The sequence below is a fragment of the Pinus tabuliformis genome, chromosome 9 (assembly GCF_031772625.1).
Source record: "Pinus tabuliformis cultivar Carrire ecotype Pingquan chromosome 9, CPIR1, whole genome shotgun sequence".
In the NCBI taxonomy this organism is placed as follows: domain Eukaryota; kingdom Viridiplantae; phylum Streptophyta; class Pinopsida; order Pinales; family Pinaceae; genus Pinus; species Pinus tabuliformis.
In genome coordinates this window covers 951,791,065-951,811,317 of record NC_142307.1, presented here as the reverse complement: position 1 = coordinate 951,811,317, position 20,253 = coordinate 951,791,065, and the positions used below count along the sequence as shown (strand labels likewise).

The window sequence follows — 20,253 nt, the reverse complement described above, 5'->3', positions numbered from 1 at the left end:
ACAAAGCAAATGAGATGTGGGAAGCCCTGAAGAAATTGTACCTGCATACTTCCGTCCAAAGGAAGATGTTACTTGAAAATCAACTGCGATCATCCCAGATGCAAAAGAGAGAGCAAATAGATGTCTTCCTCGGTGGACTGAAGGAGATCCGTGATCAGCTAACTTCCATAGGGGCCACGTCGGATCAGGAATTGATGGTGAGGACCGCATTGAATGCAATGTCAGAGGGTTGGGAGGTATTTGTCCAGAGCATACTAGGCATGTCGAGCCTTCCAGATTGGGAGGAGCTATGGGCGGCTCTTCGTCAAGAAGAGATCAGACGGGTGACCGAGGCGGAGAGTAGTGGAAAAGGGGTCAGAATCAAGAAAGAGGAAGAAGAAGATGCGGCTCTCACATCTGCGGGAAAGTAGGAGAAGAGGAAGAAGGACCTGTTGTCGCACAGAGTGCCTAGGTAGCACGACAATGCTCAGAGTAAGGGCTGTCAATCTCGATCCTTACTCACTCCGTTTAGACTCTCTCCTAGGCATGTCAAGGGGGGTAGTCCCTAGGTAAATAGATGAGGATAGCCTGTGAAAAACAGACTCGAGGAGATTGTAATGATGGATAACTTGATGAATCTAAATGATTAAATCAGATTGATAGATTAAACGACAATGTAAACAAGACACGACCACAAGATAGAAACAATTTTAGACCAATGCCTTCGATATTTGAATCAACCATCAATAAAACAAGCTATCCAGATCGATTTTCAATATGTGATGAAAAAGTGACAATAACACTGCAACATGCAAAGAATTCTAGTCTAAAATGATTATCGTTAATGACGAAGAATTAATCAATCTTTTCCAAGAGCCAATATGATTTATCGCACTAGACTATAGAAGAATCGTGAGAATTTAAGATTTAGCGTTTAACATTAGAAACACCAAGGAATTTAAAACTAATCAATGGGTCAAAAATTGAAATTTTAATGGGCCATAGGCCACATTAAAATTTTTAAACATTTAAGTGAAAAACCCCTTAATTTAAATCCTTAATCACAAAATTTAAAATTTTTAGAATTTTTAGAATTTTTTAAAGATTTTTAAATGTTCTTAGATTTTTTAAAATTTAAAATTTTTGTTTTTTGTTTTTGTTTTTGGTTTTTTTTTATGTTTTTTTTTTAGAAATTTTTAAAACTTTTAATTTTAAAATTTTTCATCAAAGTCAAAATCTAAATGAAACCAAAATCTAATTTTAATTTTAATTTTTTATTTAATTAAAAAAAATAAAACTAAAAACACATTCATAAATTTTTCTTTTTTTAATTTTTAATTTTTAAGGTTTTTCAAAATCAAAATGAAATTAAAAATTAAAAAAGGTGAAATGAAATGAAAAAAGAAAAGTATTAGAATCTGAATTAAAAATAAAAATCGAACTTAAATGTATATACATTAACCCTAAGTCCTAAGTTCTAAAGTATATATACTAGTGAAATAAGAACCAACCAAAAAAAAAAAACTAACGCACAGTATACATGAAATAAATTCGAATGCCTTTTTGTTGTTGTTGTGGTTTGCAGGTGCCAGTTGACGGTGGAAAGGGTTCGATGGCTGTGTGGTTTGCCTGTTTGCTGAGGGTCGAATGATGAAGGGACGCGGGCAAGCATGGACGGAGGGGTTGAAGGAGCTGCGGACAGAAAGTTGGAGGATGAAGGATGTGGGTCAACGCAGGGATGGCAGCGGAATGCAGGGCGTGAAGGTGAGATGGACAACGTGTAAGGAATGGTAATGGCAGCGTTGAAGGCTGCGTGGAGTTGGCAGCGGGTGCAGATCAGAACGAGGGGGCAGCGTTTGGCTAAAGAGCTATAGCGTAAGAATGAAGGAGGCTACGTAGACAGGGAAAGAGGAGCAACAATGTAGCTGAGGGTGCGTGAGGGTTTCAAATGGTTACGTGAATGGAGCAGGGAGCATGTTTGCTGTGCTGAACAAATGGGTATGGATACACGTGGATAGGTAGGAGCAGCAAATGAAGCAACGCAGAGAGAGTAGAAGGACGTGTGGAGATGACTGCGGGGTTTGATCGCTGCTTGGAAGGAGCTTGGAGCAGCAAAAATTAACCCATAAATTTTCCAGATTTTAAAACCCAAACCTAGACCATAATAAAAATTTTCGAAACTTTTCAGAAAAATGACAATGAACACAAAATCGAAATTTTCTTGCTTAGAAGAAACGAGGCAGCCAATCTGCAGAACTTCCGCCAGAACTTCTAAATATTTTCCAGAAATCTTAATAAAATTTTGAATAAGCTCGCTTCAAATTTGACCCTGAAACCATCATTGAAATTCCAGATCTGAAAAACTAAATGAATTCCCTGAAAAAATGATGATGATGGACCTCCAGAGATCTAGATCTTACCCTCCAGGGCCTAGATTTGGACTCTGCACATCTTTCAACTTCAGATCTGCACTGCAATACAACCAAAAACACCCAAACGATATACACAAAGACCCAACAACACGAAAACCCTGAAAACCAAAGTGAGAAAACTAAAATTAATTACAGATCTATGTACATAAATGACAGATCTACTAGATTTAGGGGGTGTGAGTCCGACTCTGCTCCCAGATCTGATGATCTACGGCTCTCAACAGCCAGATCTGATGATTTAGCACATATAATTTATTTATTTATTTATTTTTTTAATTTTAGAGGAGGTACTAAGCTTGAAACCCTTCATGCATCACCCATAAAAATATCTTATGATAAGCCCGGGATCAAATTTAAACTGGGATCTTCAGAAAACATAGATCGGGAGCTGGCTGGTTCAGCTGAGAACTTCCCCGAACACCCGATGATCTAATAATCAAGGATTTCCTGCAAAACTCAATTCAGCCGTCAACATAGAGCGAGAAAACAATAATAAAATTCAGATCTAATAGAGATACCTGCTATTATATTCAAAACTTAAATTATCATTCAAACTCCACCGACTGAGCAAGATACCTGTACTAAAATCTCTCTTCAGAAAGCTATATCAATGGCCAAAAAGAAATATGTGTATGAAAATAATACATCTTACAATATTTCCACGAAGAGTAACACTAGCGGAAATTAACCCCAAAGTCTTTCTTTATTGCTCATAAAAACATTACAAGAGAGTTTTTCTCTTAGTACACGATCAAAAGATCAGATGATCTTAACTGACAATTGACCCCCTATTTAAAGATAAATTTCCCAACGGCTAGTTCGAGTGATCCTTGTCAAAGTTATCTCGACCGTTGATGAGGATCAAAATTTCTTTTAATCTCATCCGTCGAAATTTTAAATATTGAGGAAATTTCGAATTTTTTCAATTAAATGCATTTTAATAAATTCAAAAATTAAATTTTGCATTTATTTCCTCAAAAGTTTGACTTTGACTCAACCCCAGGGACCTAAGACAAAATTTAGCAAAGTAATCAACTAACCTTAGTCCCTAGACCAGTTAAGATTTAATTTTTTAAAGGATCCCCGAATTTTACCTCTGGAAAATTTAAATTTACCTAGGACCTAGGACCTATGAGGGGATAAATTATTTTTCTAACTCTCAAGACATTTTACATCATGATTTTTTTACATTTTTTACATCTCAAGGGGAAAAACCCATTTGAACAAGACCCTCATAGAGTACCCAGTTCTGCGACACAAATATAATTTAGTAGATCAAGCAATTTGTAATAAAATAACCTAACCAAATAGTTAGGATTATTCCCAAATCACTTTTACATAGACTCGATTTAGCACACTAGGACTCCCCTAAGATAACAGTGACAAAATCCATTCTGGATTTGGGGTAAGGTTGAAGGAAAAATCTACCGATCATGGATCGGTGAGACAAAAAACCTTCCAGAATGTAGATCGTCATCAGAAAATTAGGTTTACCTAGGCAATTACATACATGACATGGATCCGCTGAGATTATTTACAATTTACACATGCATAAAGGGTTTACAATATAACATGATCAGACTGATGATGATAGTGAAACGACATGGACACGTCGATCAAGCGCTAGCCTTTCTGCGAAAAAAGGGGGTGTACTGCTATGGGTCGTTGACACGTAGTGGTCAACATCTGGCTCTACTTGGGGACATGTTGCTGTACTGTAGGAATGTGAGAATCCAAAATCTGCATCCATGCAACACACAACAAAACATAAGTAGCGTCCATCCATAAATCATCATACAACGTTAAGCACATGAAAGATATAAGCTCTTCATTTATTAACTAGTCTAATAATATGAAAAACACAAGTCTAACTACAAAAATAAATACTGAAATAATAGGGCATAAGGTTAGAAATACAATATAAAGATGACCCATGACATCATATGTGTTCAATATAGTGCATACTGAGCATTTGCCTGCTTTCAGGCAAATCTGTCGGCTGTTTATCGGATGTGCCATGTCCAATCCTGCATATAGTAGGACTTTTTTCTATCAGAAAATGAAGCTGCTTACAACCATCTGATGCATCAAATCACTTTCTTATTCTCTTTCTCTTGCGTTTTTGCTTTGTGGCAGGCTGTATCACTGATAACGTGGAACATTCCGCTTCAAAACTCTCAGATGAAGTATGTAAGATATGCGTGACATGTCTTTCTTCATTTTTCATCTGATTTTTATCGTTTTCAATTTTATCTGGGTCACCTTCAATTAACCACTTTTCAATGGAACAAATGACCTCCTCATAATATGATGGAGCTTGCTGCAGCAGATAAGGAGGCTTCTGATCTATTGACGTCTCCTTGTTTCTTTCATCCTTTGACCGATGCTGAATTTCTATACCTGCATTATTATGGCATCCATCTGGTTAGAGCATTCAACCTTCATAGCACTGACCTCCTTGGCATGGTTTTCCTCTATGGTCAATAACTTTTTCTGAAGACATATCTGACCATCTTCCATATCTTTTGTTACCTTTTCATTCTTTTCTTTCATGCCCATGAAACAATTTTGCATATAGTTTATCTCTTTCTTATGATTTGCTTGCATGGTAGCCAACTGATTATTATAATCGAATGTCATGATGGTCATTTCTTCATCCATAGTTAATAACTTGTTTTGCATAGAATTAATTTCCCTGTCATGATTAGCTTTCATGGTTTCCATCTCCTTATCTCGCTTTTCCAGGTGGGTGTATAAAGTTCTCATATCCTTGACATAATCAGTTACAAATTTTTCTTGATTAAGCTCCATATTTTTTACCAGCCCCATTAGTTCTTCTATAATTTGCTAATGATTTTCCCTTTCATTGTTGACACTGATTTGATAACTTGTTCTTGCTTTTCCACTATCATCGATTTGATTTGTAACGGTGCAAGTGGATGGCACATTCTGATATGGAGAATTGTCTTGAAATCTTTTATCGACAGTTGGACCCTTCACAAGGTTACTTTCATCTTGTTGCATAATTTTAGGGGCACAAGGGGAGCTATCTTGATAACCATATCTATCTTTAAAAGCATGAATGATGTCTTGTAAAGAAGTGAAAGAATCTTCAGGACAATTATTAAATCAATTCAAAGCATCACCCTCTAAAGAAAAGCCAAATAGATGCATTTTGACATCTTCATGATAATATTGGGGAGAACTACAATATATGAGCATTATAGGAGAAAACTTGCATAGATGCTTTCTAACAGCGACTGAATCACCACCCGAGAACAAAGACAATTTATGAATGGCCACTTCCGGAATGTCATGGAGAACATCAGTAAAATGACACCGGGTAAATGAATAATCCATGATGAATAATGAAGGACCAAATGGATGATAGAGAGATACCTTTGCTCAAGAAAATCAAGAGATCCACAAGAAGCGAGCTTCGAGTAGAAATTCTTGTAGAAATGAAAGAAGTGGAGTCGCCATTTGAACATGAATCTAACTCTAGGATCCAAAAGGCAACAAACGACTGGATATAAGGGAGTGCTTCTTGTCTGAGAAAAAATAAATGAAAAGAATTGGAGTTGCCACCCAAACAAGAAACGAACCAAGATGTCCAGGTGCAGATGAAACGATTAACGAGATGACGAAAGATAGGGCGATGAAAAGATCAAATGACGCAAGGAAATGTTGCGTTGCTTGATAGGCTAATGAATGACATAAAAGATGAAATGATTGAAACGATGAATGATGAGGAAATGTCGTTGAAACGCCGAGAATAAAATGTCCCCGACAATGGCGCCAAAAATGTTGTCGTTGCCGGCTCAAATGAATGATAGAAAGATGAAAGATGAATGATGAATGTCGTAAAGCCCAGGCCCAACAAATCCGTCCCTGGCAGCGGCACCAAAAATGTTGTCGCACAGAGTGCCTAGGCGGCGCGACAACGCTCAGAGTAAGGGCTGTCACTCTCGATCCTTACTCCATTTAGACTCTCTCCTAGGCAAGTCAAGGGGGGTAGTCTGTAGGTAAATAGATGAGGATCGCCTGTGAAAAACAGACTCTAGGAGATTTTAATGATGGATAACTTGATGAATCTAAATGATTAAATCAGATTGATAGATTAAACGACAATGTAAACAAGACACGACCACAAGATAGAAACAATTTTAGGCTAGTGCCTTCGATATTTGAATCAACCATCAATAAAACAAGCTATCCAGATCGATTTTCAATATGTGATGAAAAAGTGACAATAACACTGCGACATGCAAAGAATTCCAAATCTAAAATGATTATCGTTAATGACCATGAATTAATCAATCTTTTCCAAAAGCCAATATGATTTATCGCACTAGACTATAGAAGAATCATGAGAATTTAAGATTTAGCTTTTATCATCAGAAACACCAAGGAATTTAAAACTAATCAACAGGTCAAAAATTGAAATTTTAATGGGCCATAGGCCACATTAAAATTTTTAAACGTTTAAGTGAAAAACCCCTTAATTTTAATCCTTAATCACAAAATTTAAAATTTTTAGAGTTTTTTAAAGATTTTTAAATGTTTTTAGATTTTTTAAAATTTAAAATTTTTGTTTTTTGTTTTTTGTTTTTGTTTTTGTTTTTTTTTTTTATGTTTTTGCATTTTTAGAAATTTTTAGAACTTTTAATTTAAAATTTTTTCTTCAAACTGAAAATCTAAATGAAACCAAAATCTAATTTTTATTTTTTAATTTTTTAATTAATTCAAAAAAAATAAAAATAAAAACACATTCATAATTTTTTTTTTAATTTTTAGATTGTAGATTTTTTATTTTTAAGGCTTTTCAAAATCAAAATGAAATTAAAAGTTAAAAAAGGTGAAATGAAATGAAAAAAGAAAAGTATTAGAATCTGAATTAAAAATAAAAATCGAACTTAAATGTATATACACTAACCCTAAGTTCTAAAATATATATACTAGTGAAATAAGAACCAACCAAAAAAAAAAAAACTAACACATAGTATACATGAAATAAATTCGAATGCCTTTTTTTGTTGTTGTGGTTTGTAGGTGCCAGTCGACGGCGGAAAGGGTTCGATGGCTGCGTGGTTTGCTTGTTTGCTGAGGGTCGAATTATGAAGGGACGCGGGCAGGCATGGATGGAGGGGTTGAAGGAGCTGCGGACAAAAAGCTGGAGGGTGAAGGATGTGGGTCAACGTAGGGATGGCAGCGGAATGCAGGGCGTGAAGGTGAGATGGACAACATATAAGGAATGGCAATGGTAGCGTTGAAGGCTGCATGGAGTTGGCAGCGGGTGCAGATCAGAACGAGAGGGGGCAACATTTGGCTAAAGAGCTGTAGCGTAAGAATGAAGGAGGCTACGTAGACAGGCAAAGAGGAGCAACAATGTAGCTGAGGGTGCGTGAGGGTTTCGAATGGCTATGTGAATGGAGCAGCGAGCGTGTTTGCTGTTCTGAACAAATGGGTATGGATACACGTGGGTAGGTAGGAGCAGCAAATGAAGCAACACAGAGAGGGTAGAAGGACGCATGGAGATGACTGCGGGGTTCGATGGCTGCTTGGAAGGAGTTTGGAAGTAACCCAAAATTTTTTCAGATTTTAAAACCCAAACCCAGACCATTAAAAAAAATTCGAAACTTTTCAGAAAATCGACGATGAACACAAAATCGGAATTTTCCTTCTCAGAAGAAACCAGGCAGCCAATCTGCAGAACTTCCACCATAACCTCTAAATATTTTCCAGAAATCTTAATAAAATTTTGAATCAGCTTGCTTCATATTTGACCCTGAAACCCTCATTGAAATTCCAGATCTGAAAAACTAAATTAATTCCCTAAAAAAATGATGATGATGGACCTCCAGAGATCTAGATCTTACTCTCCAGGGCCTAGATCTGGACTCTGCACAGCGTTCAGCTTCAGATCTGCAGCTGCAATACAACCAAAAACACCTAAACGATATACACAAAGACCCAAAAACTTTAAAACCCTAAAAACCAAAGTGAGAAAACTAAAATTAATTACAGATCTATGTACATAAATGTCAGATCTACCAAATCTAGGGAGTGTGAGTCCGACTCTGCTCCCAGATCTGATGATCTACGCCTCCCAACAGCCAGATTTGACGATTTAGCACATACAATTTTTTTTTTTTGAATTTTAGAGGAGGTACTAAGCTTGAAACCATTCATGCATCACCCATAAAAATATCTTATGATAAGCCCGGGATCAAATTTAAACTGGGCTCTTTAGAAAACATAGATCGGGAGCTGGCTGGTTCAGCCGAGAACTTCCCCGAACGCCCGATGATCTAATAATCAAGGATTTCCAGCAAAACTCAATTCAGCCATCAACATAGAGCGAGAAAACAATAATAAAATTTAGATTTAATAGAGATACCTGCTATTATATTCAAAACTTAAATTATCATTCAAATCCCAATGACTGAGCAAAATACCTGAACTCAAATCGCTCTTTAGAAAGCTATATCAATGGCCAAAAAGAAATATATGTATGAAAATAATACATCTTACAACATTTCCGTGAAGAGTAACACCAGTAGAAATTAACCCCAAATTCTTTCTTTATTGCTCATAAAAAGATTACAAGAGAGCTTTTTGCTTAGTACACGATCAAAAGATCGGATGATCTCAACTGACAACTGACCCCCTATTTAAAGATAAATTTCTCAACGGCTAGTTTGAGTGATCCTTGTCAAAGTGATCTTGACCGTTGATGAGGATCAAAATTTCTTTTAATCTCATCAGTCGAAATTTTAAATATTGAGGAAATTTTGAATTTTTTCAATTAAATGCATTTTAATAAATTTAAAAATTAAAATTTTGCATTTATTTCCTCAAAAATTTGACTTTGACTTAACCCCAGGGACCTAAGACATAAAATTTAGCGAAATAATCAACTAACCTTAGTCCCTAGACTAGTTAAGATTTAATTTTTTAAAGGATCCCCGAATTTTACCTCTGGAAAATTTAAATTTACCTAGGACCTAGGACCTATGAGGGGATAAATTATTTTTTTAACCCTCAAGACATTTTACATCATGATTTTTTTACACTTTTTACATCTCAATGGGGAAAACCCATTTGAACAAGACTCTCACAGAGTACCCAGTTCTGCGACACAAATATAATTTAGCAGATCAAACAATTTGTAATAAAATAATCTAACCAAATAGTTAAGATTATTCCAAAATCACTTTTACATAGACTTGATCTAGCACACTAGGACTCCCCTAAGATATCAGTGACAAAATCCATTCCGACTTTGTGGTAAGGCTGAAGGAAAACTTTGCCGATCATGGATTGGTGAAACAAAAGACCTTCTGGAATGTTGATCATCATCAGAAAATTAGGTTTACCTAGGCAATTACATACATGACACAGATCTGCTGAGATTATTTACAATTTACACATGCATAAAGGGTTTACAATATAACATGATCAGGCTGATGATGATAGTCGAACGGCATGGACATGTTGATCAAGCGTTATCCCTTCTGCGAAAAAGGGGGTGTACTGCTATGGGTCGTTGACATGTAGTGGTCAACATCTGGCTCTACTCAGGGACACGCTGCTGCACTGTAGGAATGTGAGAATCCAGAATCTGCATCCACACAACACACAACAAAACATAAGTATTGTCCATCAAAAAATCATCATACAACGTAAGCACAGGAAAGATATAAGCTCTTCATTTATTAACTAGTATAATAACATGAAAAACACAAGTCTAACTACAAAATGAAATACTGAAATAACAGGGCATAAGGTTAGAAATACAATACAAAGATGACCCATGACATCATATGTGTTCCATATAGTGCATACTGAGCATTTGTCTGCTTTCAGGCAAATTTGTCGCCTATTTCTCGGATGTGCCATGTCCAATCCTGCATATAGTAGGAATTTTTCCTATCCAAAAATCAAGTTTCTTACGACCATCTGATGCATCAAATCACTTTCTTATTCTCTTTCTCTTGCGTTTTTTTCTTTGTGGCAGGCTATATCACTGATGACGTGGAACATTCTGCTTCAAAACTCTCAGATGAAGTATGTAAGATATGCGTGACATGTCTTTCTTCATTTTGCATCTGATTTTTATTGTTTTCAATTTTATTTGGGTCACCTTCAATTAACTTCTTTTCAATGGAACAAATGACCTCCTCATAATAAGATGGAGCTTGCTCCAGCAGATAAGGAGGCTTTTGATCTATTTACGTCTCCTTATTTCTTTCATCCTCTGACCGATGCTGAAATTTCTGTACCTGTATTATTATGGCATCCATTTGGTTAGAGCATTCAACCTTCATAGCACTGACCTCCCTGGTATGGTTTTCCTCTATGGTCAATAACTTTTTTCTGAAGACATTTCTGACCAGCTTCCATATCTTTTATTACCTTTTCATTCTTTTCTTTTATGCCCATGAAACAATTTTGCAAATAGTTTATCTCTTTCTTATGATTTGCTTGTATGGTAGCCAACTGATTATTATAATTGAATGTCATGATGGTCATTTCTTCATCCATAGTTAATAACTTGTTTTGCATAGAATTATTTTCCCTGTCATGATTAGCTTTCATGGTTTCCATCTCCTTATCTTGCTTTTCCAGGTGGGTGTATAAAGTTCTCATATCCTTGACATAATCAGTTACAAATTTTTTTGATTAAGCTCCATATTTTTTACCAGCCGCATTAGTTTTTCTATAATTTGCTAATGATTTTCCCTTTCATTGCCGACACTGATTTGATAACTTGTTCTTGCTTTTCCATTGTCATCGATTTGATCTATAATGGTGCAAGTGGATGGCACATTCTGATATGGAGAATTGTCTTGAAATCTTTCATCGACAGCTGGACCCTTCACAAGATCACTTTCATCCTGTTGCATAATTTTAGGGGCACAAGGGGAGCTATCTTGATAACCATATCTATCTTTAAAAGCATGAACGATGTCTTGTAAAGAAGTGAAAGAATCTTCAGGACAATTATTAAACCAATTCAAAGCATCACCCTTTAAAGAAAAGGCAAATAGACGCATTTTGACATCTTCCTGATCATATTGGGGAGAACTACAATATATGAGCATTATAGGAGAAAACCTGCATAGATGCTTTCTAACAGCGACTGAATCACCACCCGAGAACAAAGACAATTTATGAATGGCCACTTCCGGAATATCATGGAGAACATCAGTAAAATGACACGGGTTAAACGAATAATCCATGATGAATAATGAGGGACCAAATGGATGATAGAGAGATACCTCTGCTCAAGAAAATCAAGAGATCCACAAGAAGCGAGCTTCGAGTAGAAATTCTTGTAGAAATGAAAGAAGTGAAGTCGCCCCTTGAACATGAATCTAACTCTAGGATCCAAAAGGCAACAAACGACCGGATATAAGGGAGGGCTTCTTGTCTGAGAAAAAGTAAACGAAAAGAAATGGAGTCGTCACCCAAACAAGAAACGAACCGAGATGTCCACGTGCTAAAGGTGCAGATGAAATGATTAACGAGATGATGAAATATAGGGCGATGAAAAGATCAAATGACACAAGGAAATGTTGTGCTGCTTGACAGGCTAATGTATGGCGGAAAATATGAAATGATTGAAATGATGAATGATGAAGAAATGTCGTTAAAACGCTGAGAATAAAATGTCCCCGACAACGGCGCAAAAAATGTTGTCATTGCCGGCTCAAATGAATGATAAAAAGATGAAAGATGAATAATGAATGTCGTAAAGCCTAGGCCCAACAAATCGGTCCCCGGCAGCGGCGCCAAAAATGTTGTCGCACGGAGTGCCTAGGCAGCGCGACAATGCTCAGAGTAAGGGCTGTCACTCTCGATCCTTACTCACTCCGTTTAGACTCTCTCGTAGGCAAGTCAAGGGGGGTAGTCCTTAGGTAAATAGATGAGGATAGCCTGTGAAAAACACTCTAGGAGATTTTAATGATGGATAACTTGATGAATCTAAATGATTAAATCAGATTGATAGAAACAATTTTAGAAACAAGACACGACCACAAGATAGAAACAATTTTAGACCAGTGCCTTCAATATTTGAATCAACCATCAATAAAACAAGCTATCCAGATCGATTTTCAATATGTGATGAAAAAATGACAATAACACTGCGGCATGCAAAGACTTCCAGATCTAAAATGATTATCGTTAATGACCAAAAATTAATCAATCTTTTCCAAAAGCCAATATGATTTATCGCACTAGACTATAAAAGAATCGTGAGAATTTAAGATTTAGCATTTAACATCAGAAACACCAAGGAATTTAAAACTAATCAACGGGTCAAAAATTGAAATTTTAATGGGCCATAGGCCACATTAAAATTTTTAAACATTTAAGTGAAAAACCCCTTAATTTAAATCCTTAATCACAAAATTTAAAATTTTTAGAATTTTTAGAATGTTTTAAAGATTTTTAAATGTTTTTAGATTTTTTATTTTTTATTTTTTATTTTTTTGTTATGTTTTTGGATTTTTAGAAATTTTTAGAACTTTTAATTTTAAAATTTTCCATCAAAGTCAAAATCTAACTGAAACCAAAATCTAATTTTTATTTTTATTTTTTTATTTTTTACTTAATTAAAAAAAAATGAAAACACATTCATAATTTTTTTTAATTTTTTAATTTTTAGGTTTTAGATTTTTTTATTTTTAAGGCTTTTCAAAATCAAAATGAAATAAAAAATTAAAAAATGTGAAATGAAATGAAAAAAGAAAACTATTAGAATCTGAATTAAAAATAAAAATCGAACTTAAATGTATCAGTGTTGATAATATCGGTATCGGGAAAATATCGGCGAGGGTCCGGAAAATATCTTATCGGAAATATCGGCGAAAATATCGGCAAAATATCGGCAAATATCGGCAAGCATAAAAAATGCATAATATATTCATTTTTTTTTCAGATTTCTAAACATATAAAGCAATAACAACATGAACTAAACACATTGGCACATAAATATGAAGAAAACACTGATATATATGATGTCAAATAGAAATGATACATCAAACTTCAAAGGCGATACCAAATCCTGCTGATCCCTGATAGTGATAAATTGATAATTGTCCAATCAAGGACTCAAACAAAAATTAAAATAACATCACATATCCTGCTGATCCCTGATAGTGATAATTGTCCAATCAAGGACTCAAACAAAACAACATCACATATATAAAAGTTTAAAAGTATTTCATCATCATGAGTTATAAACTTATATGTAGCAAAAGTTGCATAAAACTAGCAGCTATCTATCTGAGACCATAGCAAAAGTTGCAAAACAAATAAAACTAGCAGCTATCTATCTGAGACCATTGGCCTCTCCCTAGCAGCTTTCTTTCTGTCTTGTTCAGCAATTGCTTCACGAGCTTTTTGTATAACCTCTGCACTAGAAACCATACAAGGCATCACATCTGCTGCATCATATGCAGAGAGTTTAGCCAGATGGTATTTCAATCGTGTAATCCCTCCTGACATCTTGGTCCCACACAAGTTGCATGATATATATGCCTGATTTGCCCCACCAACAGCCTCCCCATACTCCCAAAATGGGTCCAAGGCTTTTGGCATATTTGACATTTGTAGTGAACTAATTCAAACCTAGGGCACAAAAAAAAACAAAAAATTGGCATTAAATGAGTATAACTATACAGTGCCCAGCAAACACTCAAGAAACTATTTTAATTTTTAAAGCAACATCTTCATGTTTAGAATTTAAACAACAAAAGCAAGCATAAAAAATGCATAATATATTCATTTTTTTCAGATTTTTAAACATATAAAGCAATAACAACATGAAATAAAGTTTAAAGTTAAACACATTGGCACATAAATATGAAGAAAACACTGATATATATGATGTCAAATAGAAATGATATATCAAAGGCGATACCAAATCGTGCTAATCCCTGATAATTGTCCATCCAAGGACTCAAATGTGGAGAACCAATACAAAATAACATCACATATAATAATAAAAGTATCTCATCATCATGAGTTACATGTAGCATAACAAATAAAACTAGCAGCTATCTATCTACTGCCCTCTCCCCCTTTTACGGGAAAACATGATGGGCTGTTTGTCAGGCCTGCCCCTAGTAGTAGAAGGCCCTGACACTGCCTCTGCACCTAATGTCAAATAATGAGTGATAGGCATGGAGCTATGCTCTCCTATATCTATAGCAGATGGTGTTGATGCTGATGCTCCCGCAGTGTCCTCCTCCAGCTCCTCCTGCTCCTCCTCTAAGTGCTGCTGCTCCTCTGACTCCGAGTCCTCCTCTTGCTGCCCCTGCTCTAATGGATCATCTGCCACTGGCTCCTCCAACCATGAAGGTGACTCCTCCAATATGGGCTCCTGAGACTCCACCCTCCACGGAGACAATACATCAATATTGTCTAAGGAAATGGCATCTGGATCCACTGGTGATTCTATTTGCCTCACTCGAAGTCGGATGTTGTAATGCACATACACCAAATCGTTGAGGCGTGCGAACTCCAACCTGTAAGAGTGTCAAAAAAAGTAATGAGTCTTGACTCTTGACTCTTGACACTTGAAGGTCATAAATTAAAAATTAAAAATTACAATAAGTGTAATTGCTCAACTGAAGGCTTGAGTTCAAAGTTATACCTGTTGCGCTTTTTGGCGTGTATTTTCTCAAATACACTCCAATTGCGCTCACACCCTGAAGAGCTACATGTTTGACTCAAGATTCGTATAGCCAAATTTTGCAAATTTGGTACCCTTGCACCATAGCTTCGCCACCAAAGATCTACAACAAAATAATGAAATAAAAAATTCAAAAACTTAAAAGTTAAAAGTTAAAAGTTAAAACATAATTAAATTCAAATTTCTAATTTCTAATGAGTGATGACTTGTCACTTACGTGGCATGAAGAGGGCCCTTTCCTTAATGGCATCATCAAAGCCAAATAGGCCAACACAATCCTGATAACTCTGTACCTCGCGCTTGATTTTGCTACGAAGCTCAGAATCAGGTACCATCCTCTGAATACAGGTATGGAGCCCTTCCATCACCTCGCCATCAAAACGAAAATTGCATTTGTATGCAAATGCAGGGTTGAGGAAGAGTGCTGCTGCATGAATGGGTCGATGAAGCATCCCTGTCCACCGATTATCGATCACATCCCATAACATCATCTGCCTATTAAGGCCAGCAGAACCCTTGTCTGCATAATAGGAACGAATGGCCTCCTTGGCCCTATCCATGCCCTCATACAAATAAGGCATTGCAGGCTTCTCTCCATCCACCAATCTAAGAACCTTTACTATAGGTTCGCTAACTGCACATGCTTCTTGTACTCCACGCCAAAATGTCTCAGAGTACACCATTTTTGCAATGGCTCTCCCATCAGGTCTCTTGCTGTATCTACAAGCACGCCAATCATCAGACACAAACATTTGCTTCAACTCGTACTGACATCGAAGCAAAGACTGGAGAGTAATAAAGGTTGTGGCAAAACGTGTGATGGCAGGACGCCGCAACTCCTTGTTTTTAGTGTACCTCCTCATAAGGCTAAGAACATAAGCATGGTTATAAATAAACTTGGGGATGCTCCTAGCCATATCAACTGCCTCCTTGATGAAGGAGAGTTTCCCCATATCCTCAAGCAACAAATCAAGACAATGCGCTGCACATGGAGTCCAGAACAATGTGGGATGCCTCTCCATAAGCATTCTGCCGGCAGACACATAATTAGCTGCATTGTCTGTTACGACTTGCACCACATTCTGCACACCAATCTCCTGAATGAACCCATCTAACAACTCACATATCGTTGCTGCATCTTTGATATGTTCTGATGCATCCAACGATTTAATAAACATGGTACCTTTAGGACAATGTACCAAGAAATTTAGAAGGGTCCTACCCTTCCTATCTGTCCAACCATCAGACATCACTGTGCATCCAGTGACTTCCCATGTCTGTTTCAACTCCGCCAATCTAGAGTTGATGTCCTGTTTTTCTGCTTGAAGAATTGGCCCCCGCAACTCCTCATATGTGGCACTTTTGTACCCTGGGCCCACAACAGCAATAGCATCACACATTGGTTGCCAAAATGGATTGGTTTTTGTGATGCTGAGAGGTAAGTCGCTCCAATAAATACACCTCCCCATGACTCTATCTGCTTCTTCCTTCTCCTTTTTTTTATAAAGCGATTTTATGCCAGGTTGTGCTCCAGCTCCTGTTCGTGGAACAAAAAATGATGACCTCGCATTCACACTAGCAGTAGCGCTAGCATGTGATGGTGTGCCAGTTGTGGAGCCCCTCCCACTAGGGCCAGTAGGGCCACTACCCTGAACATCAAAATCAGGAGAAGATATCCCAAAAGATCTACCTGCACGTTCAGCTTTGTTTCTTTCCGCCTCTTCCTTCTTTCTGTCCTTTTCTTCAATTGCCTCAAGAGCTTTTCGTATAAGCTCCGGACTAGAAACTTTACAAATGCCAACATCATGTCCAGGGAGTCTAGCAAGATGGTATTTCAGTCGTGTAACCCCACCTGTCATCTTGTCCCCACACAATTTGCATGAAAGATATGCACGATTTGTCCCACCATCAGGGATCCCATACTCCCAAAATGGGTCCAAGTTTTTTGGCATATTTGTATTTTGTAGTGGGCTAACTCAAAAGGAAACCTACAGCACCAAAAAAATTTTGGAATTAGTAACTTAATAACTTAATAAGTAATACGAATTTACGAAATTCCATGGGTGCAGGTCTCAATATCAAATCCTCATTCTTCAAAGACAAATGGACTAAACTTTAACAAAGTTCTACAATCTGCAATCTTCACACAAAGGACCCTAGTCAAGCTATGTAGAAAAGAGTCAAAAGACATTAAAATCATAAAATATAAATGTATTCAATAACAGCGTTAGAGGACTGCGATTTGGCTGCTACAGGCAGTGTATACATTGAGGATAATAAAAGCATTTATATTTATGCTTCTAATGTTGGCTTATATGCTATCTTCTGAGGATAAGCAACTGTTGGGAAAGATTTCAATATGGTAGAGTGGGAGGGCAACTGTTGTGAAAGATTTCAATATGGTAGAGTGGGAAGGCAACTTTCCTAATCTCAGGCCAAAACATGGGATTATGCTCCATCTATTCTTCTAATATTGGTTCACTAACAATCTTTCTGAGGCTAAATGAGTGTTGAGAGGGGATTTTAATAAGGTAGACAAGTAATTGTAGGAGGTGAAATAAGAGTTGATGTAAAATAAAATCAACACATCAAGTTTTTAATGTGAATTGCAGCCATAAACATCATGATATTGGAGGCTGCTTTACATGGTCCAATACAAGAAGGCATCAGGAAAGAGTACTGGCAAAACATGACGTGTTAACTTTTAAGCCCCCAAAAAAGGATTAGTGTTTTCAAAAACTGAGAACAGATTTGTTGATGTTGGGTTGGATGCTACAGGGTTTGACCAAATTCTGTTGGTTACATGCATGTTGAGACTCATGACAGTGTGACAGTAACCTCATAAGGCAGTTACCTTTGACGGTGACTTTGGCGTTGTGTTGGTGACTTGAAGGCATGATTGTGTTCATGGCAAGAGTCCTTGATGAAGGATTATGTCAGTGACCTGTGAACTGGGTAGCAACCTTCTATAACAAGATCTTGATGAAAGTAATTAATGGCAGCATGACAGCAGTAATCTTGAGTCTTGACATAGTGACCTGATGACTGTAATGAATCTGAATCATGATAGTTGTTGTGACATGACAGTGACCTTGTTATTACCATACAGACAGTGATCTTGCTAACAGTAACCTTGATATGTTTGGAGTCTGGACAGTATAGCAGATATATCTGAATGCAAAGGACCCTTTTACATGTGCAGAGAAACCTTATGGTTGTGTGGTATATAGATAAACCCTATGGCTGTGAGGATTATGGTAGTATAATAGTATTAACTTGAGAGTGGTAGTAGCGTTTTTGCGTATGGTAACAAACAACAAAATGTGACTAAGCAACCCTTTTGTGCAAGCGTTGAACCACATTTAATTTAGTCACCACAAAGTTCAAACGATGCCCTCAATTGGAAATCACATAGATCAAAATTCTGTCACAAATGAACATTGAAGACTGTGACTTCGAACTAACATTTCAATACAATATTACAAAACAATTATATCATCCCATTCGTCAAAACTTTGGTCACTTGGAAGTTTGGACGAGGTTCGATATGTATGCAATTTGCTACGGAATAGTGCGACTGCCAGAACTACAGATCCACTGCAATTAAACCCTCCGCAGCCAAAGTATTAACGCTGGGGCATACGCATACCTGTAGGCTGTAAAGTTGTAAACCGGAACCCTCCGCAGCCAAAACCCTCCGCAGCGTCTCCAGGCTCCAGCTCTCACGAAACGACGAAACAGAAATGGCTCATTTAGGACCTAAACCCATTTTATAACGGCTGCCGGCGATTTTTATGGTCGTCTCGCGATATTTTAACAAATATCGCCGAAATTTCGTACATATCGCGATAAATTCGAAATGAGAAAATATCGCGCTATATTCCAGCCGAAATTTCGTTTCCATGAAAATCGCGCGATATTTACGATTTTCGCCGAAATATCGGCGATATTATCAACACTGAAATGTATATACACTAACCTTAAGTGCTAAGTTTTAAAATATATATACTTGTGAAATAAGAACCAACCAAAAAAAAGAAAAAACTAACGCACAGTATACATGAAATAAATTCGGATGCCTTTTTTTTTGTGTTTGGAGGTGCCAGTCGACGGCGGAAAGGGTTCGATCGCTGCGTGGTTTGCCTGATTGCTGAGGGTCGAATGATGAAGGGATGCAGTCAGGCATGGACGGAGGGGTTGAAGGAGCTGCGGACAGAAAGCTGGAGGGTGAAGGATGTGGGTCAACGCAGGGATGGCAGTGGAACGGAGTAAGGATCGAGAGTGACAACCCTTACTTTGAGCGTTGTCACGCTACCTAGGCAATCTGTGCGACAACAGGACCTCTCCAAGGTCAAGTGCTTCCATTGTGGGGAACTGGGTCACTATGCGAACCAGTGTCCTAGGAAGAAGAGAAAGGGAGAGGCTTCTGAGACCAAGGCCGCGCCAGCGAGGGCGGAGAAAGAAGTCGAGATTGATGATGATTGTGCCATGAGTGCTCATGTGCCACTTGAGAGAAAGTGGGGAGACATTGAGCTGTCGTCAAACGGACTACATGTGATGAGGGGCAGGATCCTTGAGGTACTCAACCTCTTGGATTATACCTTGCTACGGGAGCCCCGAAGAGGAGTAGCAGGACTGGCAGATGTCAGTAGAGATGGATCCAGATGAAGCGGTAGAGAGCGTTACAGTGCAGGAGTCTCGAGACAGTGCAGAAGCTAGCAGGATGCAACAATGCGAGAAGCACGAGAGTATTGCACCAGTGCAGGATGGGACGGAGAGGTGTGCAATGGTGCGAGATGCATGAGGTTGTTGCAACAGCGCAGAGGTCTGTAGAGGGAGCACTTGTTAACGACAGAGGGAGCTTCAACATCGGGAGAGTCTCTAGCCTGATAGGGATGTCAGAGTTGGGTGGATTAGTTACTTCCTTCTCGGTAACTGGGTTGCAGTGCAGCAGTTAGCAATGGCAGTGCTATGGGCAGCACAATATAGCGTGAGGAGAAGGTGATGCAGTGCAGATGCAACAGTGGCAGTGGCAAGGCCATGTGCAGCAGCACGAATGCATAGGGAGCTTTTGTACAGGATGCAACAGTGGCAATGATAGGGCAATGGGCAGCAGTACAGGATGCAGCAGTGCAA

General features: G+C 37.7%; 2 protein-coding genes across 2 annotated transcripts in view; one reads left to right on the top strand and one right to left on the bottom strand.

Moving 5' to 3' along the window:
* Positions 1 to 20,253, top strand: part of SHOC1 (shortage in chiasmata 1) — a 350,430-nt gene that overhangs the window by 139,058 nt on the left and 191,119 nt on the right.
* On the bottom strand, positions 14,385 to 17,109 carry LOC149151893 (uncharacterized). Its single transcript, XM_089445716.1, has 3 exons — positions 15,335 to 17,109; positions 15,079 to 15,220; positions 14,385 to 14,950 (listed from the first exon to the last, which is right to left on the bottom strand). Exons 1-3 carry the CDS (start codon positions 17,067 to 17,069, stop codon positions 14,488 to 14,490), a joined length of 2,340 nt encoding a protein of 779 aa, XP_089301842.1. The 5' UTR covers positions 17,070 to 17,109; the 3' UTR covers positions 14,385 to 14,487.

Bases quoted from the DNA above. Each gene is read 5' to 3' on its own strand.
- LOC149151893 (XM_089445716.1), bottom strand. From the start codon at position 17,069: ATGCCAAAAAACTTGGACCCATTTTGGGAGTATGGGATCCCTGATGGT. The intron at 15,221-15,334 runs GTAAGTGACAAG...ATTTTGTTGTAG, and splicing joins AAGGGCCCTCTTCATGCCAC to ATCTTTGGTGGCGAAGCTAT. The intron at 14,951-15,078 runs GTATAACTTTGA...ACACTCTTACAG, and splicing joins CACGCCAAAAAGCGCAACAG to GTTGGAGTTCGCACGCCTCA.